Source organism: Ictalurus punctatus, chromosome 20, assembly GCF_001660625.3.
Source record: "Ictalurus punctatus breed USDA103 chromosome 20, Coco_2.0, whole genome shotgun sequence".
NCBI lineage: Eukaryota > Metazoa > Chordata > Actinopteri > Siluriformes > Ictaluridae > Ictalurus > Ictalurus punctatus.
The window spans coordinates 7,384,159-7,396,796 of record NC_030435.2 but is presented as its reverse complement, the minus strand read 5'-3'; the positions used below and the strand labels follow the sequence as shown (position 1 = coordinate 7,396,796).

General features: G+C 37.1%; 1 protein-coding gene across 1 annotated transcript in view; it reads right to left on the bottom strand.

Annotated features, from left to right (window-relative positions):
- The window catches only part of dscamb (Down syndrome cell adhesion molecule b), a 160,475-nt gene that overhangs the window by 30,288 nt on the left and 117,549 nt on the right, over positions 1 to 12,638 (bottom strand). Inside the window, exon 11 of the mRNA XM_017495030.3 lies at positions 11,570 to 11,749. Coding sequence (XP_017350519.1) covers positions 11,570 to 11,749 — 180 coding nt within the window. The remainder of the gene's footprint in view (positions 1 to 11,569; positions 11,750 to 12,638) is intronic.

Here is a 12,638-nt window from a genome sequence, read left to right as displayed (position 1 = left end):
ATCTAGGTCAATGAGGTGTCAGCAAAAATCATTTCTTTTATTCTGTTATTTCTGCTGTTTTGTTGCCTTCTCACTGACCTCTTGTCAGTGTGCAGCAACATTGTTTACAAAAATGTTACTGTATCACTGTATTTTGTAAGGGTGGCTCAATGGGAAGAGTTGTTGCTCCACATCTTCAGTCCTAGTTTGACTTTAAGCTCAGGTTGCTTTATGTGTGGAGTTTCATATGTTCTTCCTGTGTCTGCATAGGTTTCCTCTGGGCTCTAGAGTTTCCTCCCAAAAACATGCCAGAAAGTGGATGCTAAACTCCCAGGAGGTGTGAATGTGAGTGTGATAGGCTCTGGATCCTTGATCAGGATAACAATGTATTTTAACACTTAGAGAGGCTCCAAGCCATGTCCAATCTTGCAGCGTGACATGTCAATCACAAATCGTAGCACTTAGCCAGCTAACAAGTTTATTCTTTCATTCATCTTCAGTAACAGCTTTACCATGATGGAACCGAAAGCTATCCTGGGACTGCTGGGAGCAAGGTAGGCAAATTCACCCCAGTTGAGACAGCAATTCATCAGAGGGCATGGTGTATGTACACATTCACACCTGCCTGCAAGCTTTTGGAGAGTGACAGAAGAACATGCGGAACTCCATGCAGACAGTAAGCTGAAGATCAATACTAGTGATCCTAAGGCTGTGCAGGATGTGCCACTGTGCCACCGTGCCGCCCAGCTAGCTTGTTACCTTTACTAATGTTAACATTACTTCTCTGGAAGAAGATATCTGAGGTTAGCCAGTGGGCTAATTGTGGTGATGACGGTCGTCGTTTATTGGTCACATATGCATTATCCCTTTGCATATCCCAGCATGTTAGGAGGTTGTGGTCAGAGCGCAGGGTCAGCATTGATACAGCGCCCCTGGAGCAGAGAGGATTAAGGGCCTTGCTCAAGGGCTCAGCAGTGGCAATTTGGCAGTGCTGGGGCTCGACCTTCCGATCAGTAACCCATGTGAGTGTGAGTCATGTGAGTTCAAGGGTTGGCCAACATGTCTATTATTTGCCATGTTCATATTGTTTACATGAAGCATGCCCAAATTATGCAGGTATAGTGGTACTGTACCAATAAAAAATAATAATAATAAGTAAACAATGTTTATAAGATATATATATATATATATATATATATATATATATATATATATATATATATATATATATATATATATATATATATATAAAAGATCAAATTATTATCCTACTAGGATGAAGTTATAATATGTAAGAACATGATATGAAAAACTAGAAATTGTGGATAAATAAACATATCGGAAAATTTGAACACGTGTCACAGAATGAAGAATGCTGCACAAACTCAGACGGAGATGTCTGAAGTGCTCTTACCCCACTCAGCACATTCTTTCACTGACAAACAAATCAATTCTCATATTATTTTGGCTATTCCAGATTTATTAATCCGGAATGCATCCTGCATATATACGCCATCATTCAGTAAGTTTCGATCACAGGACAGGACAGTCACAGAGGGAAAGAAATTTGTAGTAAAAAAAAAGGGGGGGGGGGGGGGACCCGCTGAAGGAAAGCTAAAAGTTCTGGTGTTAGCATAGAAAATGGAAATGCAGGAAAAATGTAATTAAATAAAATAATGTGCCATTCCAGTGGCAGGCTTCTCCATTTTTTATGATTATTATGATTGATGATGATGATGATGATGATGATTATTATTATTAGTAGTAGTAGTAGTAGTAGAATTGTTATTGTTATTATGATGATGATGATGATGATGATTATTACAAACAAATAATAATAATAACAATAATAATAATAATATGCAGGTAACAGGGTTGTTAATATTATGCACTCCTTTCTTCACCCAAATATGCTAATGATTAAACTGATAAATACTGTGACACTGAAATGATCACATGCTAATTTTACACTCATTGTCATGAACCAAGGAAATAAACAGTTTTAATTTTTCACAGTACAAAGCATGCAGATGTCCTCTCAACGGTACAGCTGTGACCTCGAAGGTCCGATTACACAGCAGTTACTTCATCAGCTAATCAAAGGTTAATGATGCACCCTTGAATGCACCTAGCGCATTAGAGACTAGTGGTTTACCCTGATAGTTAAACTTTTGTGTTTTTTTTTTTCAAATTCAGTGTTCAGATTTGATGAATATGGGCCAAATTAGAGGTCTTCTTCAGCATCAATATGATTATATGAAAAAAAGAAGCTGTTTTTATAGACATTTTAAAATGGCATCATGTGCAAACCTTTTTAATCCTTGTGTCTTGTAACCTTGTTCAATTGTTCTGATTGTACAACCAATCATTTGCAAAACGTATTTTAAAATACACCATATGTCAATGATTATAATGATAAATAACGTTTAACACATGCATCAGGGATCCAAGTCAGGTGAGTTTGAGGAACAAAACTCCTGCACAATAGCACTGTTATGTATCAATGTCCACCCATCCATTTTCTGTACCGCTTATCCTACACAGGGTCACGGGGGAGCCTGGAGCCTATCCCAGGGGACTTGGGGCACAAGACAGGGGAAACCCTTTACAGGGTGCCAACCCATCAAAGGGCACAATCACACACACAATCATACACCCATTCACACACTATGGACAATTTAGAGACTGTGCATGTGTGCACAGTGCATGTCTTTGGTCTGGGGGAGGAAACTGGAGTACCCAGAGGAAACCCTCGAAGCACAGGGAGAACATGCAAACTCCATGCACACAGTGCAGAGGCAGGAACCAAACCCCCAACCCTGGAGGTGCGAGGCAAACATGCTCACCTCTAAGCCTCCATCAATGTAAAACCATATAAAAATTATTAGTTTGCGTCCTTTTAAACCCAAAAGGATCATCTTTCTGCTGAAGAACTTGTTATCCTGGAGTAGAAAGAGAGTGATTTCACGATCTCCATCACAAACAAGCACAGCTATGATTAAATGATGAGTGCTCTTTGGATCCGATGTGTAGCCCTCCTTCCGCTACACTACACACACACTGATACAAACGCTCAAATGAGAATGCGTATGTACACAAGTGCTTTTTTGACTCATGCACACACACACACACACACACACACACACACACACACACACACACACACACACAAAGTGTTTGCCCTTTCCTGATGCGGATTTGGGCAGGAGCTGGGGGGAGGTTTACGGGGCGAGTGTATGCTGATGTGATCGAGTGTGTCAGCATGAGCCCCATGAACATTTAAGCCTAATTTCTTATTCACTCTTGAGCCCCACACAGTGGTGACATAGGGCAGAACACTTTTGCATTATTTAGAATAAATAAACAAACAAACAAACAAACAAACAAATAAATAAACCTTCTCAAAATGTTACTGTTGTTTAATTGAGGGGCAAAAAGATCAAACCCTGAATTATGATCTTGAAACTCACAACAAATACATAGGAGGCATGATTGAAATGTATGGGCAGTGTTCAAATTGTGTCAAAGTTCTTGCCCGTCCCCCCTTACATCCCCCAACCCAATACCCTGCCCCCCCATCAAAATTCACCAACCAAGGTTATGATGTTGCTATATTAACAAACAAACAAATAAATAAAGACATACAATTACACTGTGACCTGATTATATATATAAAAAAAATGCAATTACTTTTATACTTGTTTACTTGTTTATACAGAACCATAGAAAATGATGTTGTCCATAATTATTTGGTCAATTTGAGAACATGCACCTGAGCATTTACTCTGCACACCATGATAGATGGGCAAAGACATGTCTCCACATAGAATCCATGTAATAACATAAACATAATGCATTTATTTTAATGCAAACAAAAACCTCTCCTTGAACACTTTGTATTCAGACACAATATTGGAAAAATCTTCAAGAAAATACATTAAAAAAAATAAAATAAAACATTTTATATACTATCTATTCTTTCTGTCCTTTCTCTCAGTGCTATGAAGAATGTAAACGGAACTAGTATTCTAGTTTCATTGAAATACCAGGGGACCTCCCAAGTCAATTTATTTGTGCCTTATGAGGGGTCCCTTAATACTAAACCCCCCCAGCAAATTCTAAAATTGTGTAAGGGTGAAAATTATGATTTTTTTCATGGAATTGTACGTGCTAATGTTTTATTTATAATCTGGTAAACAGCTTACATCTCAATGTGTAATCTATGAAATTTACTTCAAACTACACATTTTATATTTTATAAAAATAAAATATGTTAGCCCTGCAATTTGTTAATTGAAATTAAAATCAAAGGACTGTGAAATGCCCAGTGGTTAAGACATTGAACTACTGATCGTAAGGTTGTGAGTTCAACCCCCAGCAGCCACCGTTGGGCCCTTGAGCAAGGCCCTTAACTGCACAGCCGTATGAATGAAATTTTAAAAAATGTAAGTCACTCTGGATAAAGGTGTTTGCCAAATGCCATAAATGTAAATATGAATAATTGTAGAGAAACAACACAATAAAACAACAACAAAAACAACAACAAAACATTATTTCCCCAGAGCAACCACTTAGATGCCTGCAAAAGATTTACCAGTTTCCAATATGACATGCTTTAGCATGGACAAAAACATAAACTCGGTGAGAAAGAGAATCTTCAGCCAAACTTAAAATTCTCCTTCCGTGACAGCTAAAATAATAAGTGTGGAGGTTGCAACTAACAACAAAAGACTGCTAATAATCTCAATTCAGCTCTCATTGTCAGCATAAATGGGTCTCCAGACAAGCAGAGGCTAAATGGTATTCCCATAACAGCTTAGTTGATGTATATTTTTAATATCTAGTAATATTATGAGCTCGTAAAATAGAGGAGCGCTGATGGCAGCTATAACCTCACATCAAGCCGTCTTCTTTTATTTGTTTCAGCAGCCAGTGCACCACGTAACTATTAAACAGACTAAGGAGGACCGTGGGGAAGGCCACGTGTGAAATTTACCGAGTTCTAAGACATGTTATATCTGTACCGATGTGATCTCTTCACTAATGATTTCCAATGCTATTTGAACCAGTCTAACATATAAATGCTTGCTAGGAACCTGAAACTATTATGTACAGCAAATGTTTGATTCCCTCAAAGTTTGAATTAAAAGAAAAAAAAAAACTTCAATGAAACATTACTTTAGAATTTAAATACAAAAAAGCCAAAGTAAACCAGAGAAAAATAGAAAAACCTGATTCAGAAAGGAAATGCAACTCTTTTTTACTATTAAAATCTTAACATTGATTCTTTGATTATGTTACATGAAGGATGATCTGTGCATTCTAGCTGCTATGATGGAATTGATAAAGGACCCAACATGTCACATTCCATTACATGAACTAATTACACAAAGTATAAAAGTGTCATGAGTTGTTCAGTAATAAATAAATAAAAATTCTAAGAGTTTGAAAATAAATATTGTATAAGCCAAATCGCACAACAAGCCGGCATGGTCTATTTTCATAATACAGCACAGTCCGTCTGACTCGTCTTCTTTTATTTCATCTTAAGGGCATACAAATGCTTGCATAATAATGGGATTTATATGATCAGAATGGGTCCTCACACACAGAGAGGGTTAAAGTAACTGCAACAGACAGGCAAATAACCCTGTACACACACACACACACACACACACACACACACACACACACACACACACACACACAGTAACATCACTGAATGGTTTAATTCATCTCCGTGCTCTTCAATGGCCTTTAGAGTCTGTTCAATGAGGTGGATGATCGTTTTCCCCCCAGCAGTTTAGGGGTTAAAAAAAGCATGAAATGCCACTGATCTAAAGGATAATGTAGGGAACAATGTAGCTTTGAATTCTGACAAATAGTTCATGTTTGTAGTTTGTTCAATATTCTGGACATTTTAGAATAATTTGTTGGAGAATAGAGATTCACATGATGACACATATCGACTTCCATTGAATTCCGTAGGAAACCATCAGGGCCTTCTTCAAAGAACCTTTTCTTTATTTCGCAGAATCAGAATGCCTGTTGTGTTTAATGTGTGTAATATCATAATATTAGTAATATAATATTAGATGGAGGGATACACTCCATTATATATTAATAGCTCAATAATGAAAGCAATGAAAATAAAAAGAAATATGCGGGGCAAAATATCACATACGTGTGCATTTAAAAGGAAGATAGGCAGCTGCATATTTACAATAACAGTGCATGAATAATACTGCACTAATGCCTGAATGAATACTTACATAAATATAAACTAATTAACTAACCTTAATTACATTGTGATACATGAGTCTTATGAATTCATGCGTGAATAACGACCACCTTAAGTAAATGTTAGTGCATGTTTGATAGTTAATGTATAAAGTATAACGTAGGGGTAAACTACATCAAATTTCACCCTTGTGCCAATCAGAGCACGTACTAGTAATACAGTGGGATTTGAAGAGAAACAGCGAGAAAATGACGCAAAGTGTTTTGAGCTGAAATGATTGGTGTTTATTGTTAGTGAGTCTTTCTACGTTTGATAAGGAGGATTGATGTAAATTATGAAAGTAATCCAGCGCCATCCAGTGATGTTTGTGTATGCAGTTGCATATGGCAAATTATATCAACAATTTAAAATGATCCACGTTTAATTCATATACTTTCTTATAGAGCATGTTGGATTTAGTTTACCCCTATGTGTTAATTAATACATTAACTAACTATACATGTACTAACATGTACTTAAGGTGGTCTTTATACTGTAAACGCATGAATTCACAAGACTCATGTTTCTCATGTTGGTGTTAAGCTTAGCTCTTCATTACTTTGTGATTAGCACATCCCTTAACTCATCATTAGTTCATATTTAAGTAAGTATTAATTCAGGTATTAGTGCATAATTATTCATGTACTGTTATCGTAAAGTGTTACCCATTAAAAAAAATAATAATTAAAGAGTCTGTAATGGCTTAGTGGCAAACAACATTTTTTTTCCTTGTTTGATTGGGCAATGTGTGTAATAATCTACTTTCAGTTTCTCCATCAAAAGTAATAATGAAAAAAGCATGATTGTCATGTAAACAGGTTGAGGACAGATGCAAATGCAGATAAGAGTTTTATTATAGGAGCTATAGGCAGACAAATCCAAATCATGAAACAATAGTGTGGTCAAAACAGGCAAATGGTCAGGTGATCAGCAAACAGGATAAACTAGACAAAGACAAGACTCAAATAATGAGGACGAGAACCAGATCAAAACCATGAAACATAAAGCTAAGAATAAAGGCTTGGTAAACGACAGAAACTATGGCAACTTAGCATAATACTTCGCAAAGAGTGAATGTTTAGAAAGTCCTTTTAAACTGTGGTGCGATTGTGTGTGAGATTGGATGCAGGTGTGCGTGATTGGAATGAATGAGTGTTCTGGGAATTGCAGTCCATGGCAGCCATGTTTGTAGTCCACAGTGCAGGATGGGTAATGTAGTCACTGGTTTGCTGAGATATGACAATAATTAAGTAAATAATCCACCTAATTTGCATTTGGGACATGTGCAGGTGTATTTCAGATGTACGCTCTCAATCACTGCTGATGACATGTTATGGGTGTGTCACTGAAGCAGACTGAAAAATATCAACTCAACTCTAGGGCTTGTTTCACTCTGTGTTAAAACCTGATATGACTGACATGGACAGGCTGGGTCTATAATCTGAATCTACAGTCTGGACTAGAAAGAAATCAGCCATAGCCTTGCTTCTTTATACCATTCTGATGGTGCATTGGTGGTGCTGTTGCTTGGTTTGACAAAAATCCATGATGAGCCATCATTAGTTAACAGAGAATAATCTGATGTGGAAGACAACATATAAATCTTATACTGATGTCTGTTTATTTATTTATTTATTTTTAAAAGATGTTAGCCCCACCTCCTGCTGTATTGTATATTGTTAATTATTGATTGGAGATAAAAGGTTTATAATCATGAAACATCAAAAATTAGAAAAAATGAACCAATCTGGTTCTTTGTCTGTTGTGTCCGGGTAGACACGGCCAAGCAAGCTCATACGCTTGTTAGTATTTCAGGAGCAGGACAGAAGCCTGTGCGCGTCCGATTAACCACCAGCATAATTGGAATCAACCAATCATCTTTTTGATTTCCATTGAGTGGGGATAAAAATGTCACGCCAGGCTTCTGGAAGGCTGAGATAGTGCATGTGACTGACTAAAGGATGAGCGCAGCCCAACCATTAGCTTGCTTTGATTTATGCAGATACCATTTAAATCATTAGCTTGGTTTACAATAAAAATGACTCTTATTGCTTGCTGTGGGATTTCTTTTCTTCTTTTTTTGGTTCTGATGGTGATTTCCTGATTATCATGCTTTATATTATATTATTTATATTATACTTGTTTTTTGTTTGTCTATTAACGGATGATTATTGAATGGCAATGTCTATTACATATTTTAAAGCGATTGTCATCGCTGGGGCAACCAGCACACTAGCGAGGGCACTGTGAGTGTTTTGTTCATTTCCATGACTTTGGCAGTGTGCCACCTGGTGGTCTGAAAAGAACAACTGCACCCTAACAGGTATTCATGTTCATAACAAGCCATGTGAGGATTAGGATGAAGTGTATATATCTATCTGGAACTGTGAAATCCCCCCAAAACGGGCCCAAACGGACAGTAAGAAATAAATGGTAACTAGTTTGGAAAGTTGCTTGACTTTTTGCTGACAAAATGAGAAATCTGTACAACTTTTTTTTTTTTTTTAGCAGTGTTATCGATCTGTTTAACAGGCAAATTCACAGGTATATGCTAGTATTATGAACACCTGAGCAATGTAATGAATAGAAATTCCAGACAAAAAAACACAATGTGGAGAAAATTGACAGTCATTATAGATTTTTTCTGTACACAAAATATGCTTGGGGTAGGTGGCGAGGGCCCAAGGAGAGCTTAGGGGTCAGAGCCACAGGGTCTGCGATTTTCTAATTTTGTCAAATCTAATGAAATGAGTTCTATAGGTGGAAAATTCTCAAATTGAAATTAAACAGCTGCCTTGAATATACTATTGTACACATTTAAATAATGTGCTTACATTTTTTCATGCTACAGGAAAATCGATCATCATATCTGTTCTACTTTCGAGTCTTCCGAAGCGGAGCTGTATGAAATACCCTCTCTGTACTACAGCTGCAGGGGCACCTTGGGAAAAGTAGGCCACGTCACTGTGCCTTAGTTGGCCATTTACAACCCTCTCCACCCCCTCCTAAACACTCACATGGTATCACCTAACCTCCTCCCTGCTGTCCAATGGAGTGCAGTAAAGTGCATTTTCCTTCATGCTGGGAGGGGCAGTAAGCGTGTGTGTGTGTGTGTGTGTGTGTGTGTGTGTGTGTGTGTGTGTGTGTGTGTGTGTGTGTCTGCGTGTAAAACACACTGCCATGCCAAAGTGATTCCCCCTTTTCCATGCACAATTGGTCACAGGCTGCACATTTTCCCTTTTGATACCACAGGCGGAGGGCAGAGCTTTCACAGTGAGCAGCCGAGAAAGGAATCAAAACAAGAAGAGAAAAATAGAAAACAAAAATAAAAGGAGGAAAAAGAAGAAAAATCCTACAATACAGGATCTTGGCTGAATATTTTAAGGACAGCACGATGAATAAGGGCAAAAACAGTGCTTGTCCAGTCCCTATCAATATCTTTATCATAATTTTTGAACAATTTAAGCGAATATATTTTTTATACCAACGCTGTTGAAATGAATTCTTCATTCCGATTGCTGAGAAGATTTTCCTGAATTATCGAATCAGAAGGGTTTTTTTTATATTTTATTTTTTTTAAATAACAGCAGCTCTGACAGGAGTTCCGGCTGTAACATAAATTATAGGTTTATATTAATGAGCTCATTCACAGGGGTTTGTATAGCAGATGCTCTACATAATCTAAAGCTAAAGCTAATAATAATTGTTTAATAAAGACAAAAACATATAATTGCTGATATTGTGAAGCTTTCTGTAAAGAAGTGTTTATGTAACATTTATAAAAGGAGTCCCCAGTGTCAGTGCCCAGGACAAGCTTTGTTTTTTTTTTTTTTTCTCTTATTAACTTCAACAGAGAGAATACACACAATGTAAGTGATAATGGGAACTAATTTGTCTCATGGACATTCCATAACATTAAATGCAACTATAAATGGTTAAAAACATGCTGTGTTGTTCATGAATGTTTTTTTTTAGTTCTTTTCCTTTTAAAGAATGATTGGCATATAAGAATCCACAAATGATTTTCGTATTACGGCACAGCCTGAGCTCTGACAGTAGTTCCGGCTGTAATGCAAATCCCAGGTTTATATTAATGCATAATGCATAATGTCATCATTTCTATAATAACAACTCATTCACATGGACTTGTATGGCAGACATTCCACCTAAACAGATTACAATTGTGGAGAAATTCAATTTGGACAACATGGAAAAGACTTTGAGCACGACAAGCCGCAAAAAACTTGTTTTGCGCACATTCCATAACATTAAATGTAAATATAATGGATAAAAAATTATGATTCATTCTTTCATAAACCAAAAGCTGTTGGCCTTGGCATACTGCTGTGGCGCAATAAATAGGCATACCCCCAAAAATATTTATTTATAAACTAGGTATATTAACATCACACTATAATATTTCTGATAATATTTATGATAAATTATGTCACAATACACTTTTTGGAGGTATCGCAGGTATCATCAGTGCCATAATTTTTTATTAAAACAAACAAAATGCAATATTTGTCCAATGCACATTTATGCAAAAATAACCACAAATTTGTAAGTTACACCTCATTGGTATTGCCATTATGGTGTTAATAAACGGTGATAAGCGAAGAGGTTTAGATCATGGCTGGATGAATGATGAGAAAGTGGAACTATAGACAAATAAAAACCCAAAACCTTATTCTTATTTATTTTCTGTCTGTAATGGCAGAGGAGCTATCAGTGATGTGTTGTGTTGAGTTGTGGAGGAGTAATGGAGGGGATGTAAGTCTGTTCCTTAAAAAATATAGTTTACAGAGGAGCACAATAGCTCATCCACAACATTCAACGGGGCGGAAAGCTGCCCGCAGGCCCTTCACTGTAATGTTGCACACACACACACACGCACACACACACGCACACACACACGCACACACACACGCACACACACACGCACACACTCACGCACACACTCACGCGCACGCACGCGCACGCACGCACGCATGCACACACACACACAGACACACTGGAAAAGTGCTAATCATTTGATTATGATTTCTTTTGTATGAAATGCAACACTAATTCCTTCAGTTTTAAAGCGATGTTCATTTGATTATCATATACGTAGATTTTGTGTATCACAATTCAGTTATGAAGAAAATGTAATTATTAGAAGTGTCCTCATGTTCTGTTCAATAATTAGTGGTGGATTTAATAAAAGACTTTAAACACCCATTTGTATAATATTATGAACACACTGACATAATGTACATAATGTTTCATTTAATGCACAAACATACACAGCTGGGTGAGGCTCCTTACTTTTGACGGTGAGGTACATGCTCTTGCTGATGTCAGCGCCCACGTCGTTGCTGACCTTGCACAGGTAGTAGCCACTGTCCTCCTCCAGCACGTGTTTGATGAGCAGTGAGCCTCTCTCAAGCAACTGCACACGGGATCCTGAGTTCAGCGCGATGGGCTGGAACTGAGGAACTCCCGCACCTGGGAACACAGTGTCCCAAGAAGGCAAGAAAAATCCCTCACATGATTTCATACAACAAATTCTTTGGTCCAAATCAGCTGCATTCCATCACAGTAGCAATGTTTAGATCTTCCAGACAATCTAACTGATCATGGAGACAGTATACAGTTAAGTGGATAGATTTGCAAAACCCATGGATTCTGGAAAGAAAACAGGAAAATATACCTCTATTTTATATTTGAACAAATATTGCGTTAAAAACTTGGCACAAGAGAAACGCATTGGCCTTTTCTTTAGAAGATCTTGAGTTGAACTCCTAACGTTTTGTTGGTGTGCCAACCTGACATTAGTACATCCGACAACATTAATATTCCCAGTCTCTTTGATAAAAAAATAATAATAAGCCCACAGCATTGATATTCTTATAATAGAATACATTTTAGAAAAGTAAACACTAGAACCAGAAGTACTAATACTTCAATATCAAGCCACCCATTCCTACTTGGAGGCAGTTATAAAGTAAAAAGTCATATACAAGGTATAACGAATATCTAAGTCCTATGATGCTGAAATGAACCATTTTATATTTAATGTCTTTACATATAGTATTTGAGCATTTTTATTAATCAAGCTAATAAAGGAACATAAGCGATACCTAATAAACTATACCTAGTTGGTGTAGATGACATTTCTTTTGTCATTTTGATTTTAAGAATATACAAACATTTACTCTCCACTGTATAGGTTGTATGATTTTCTTTAGTGAAACTTTGCTAACACACTGTATTATATTAGGAGACTGAATTATTATGAACATCAATGGGCTGCCTGCGTAAATCACCAAATCCAGTGACACAATAAACATGACCCGGGCCCCCTGCTATGGTCAATGTTCAGTAAGAACTGGCA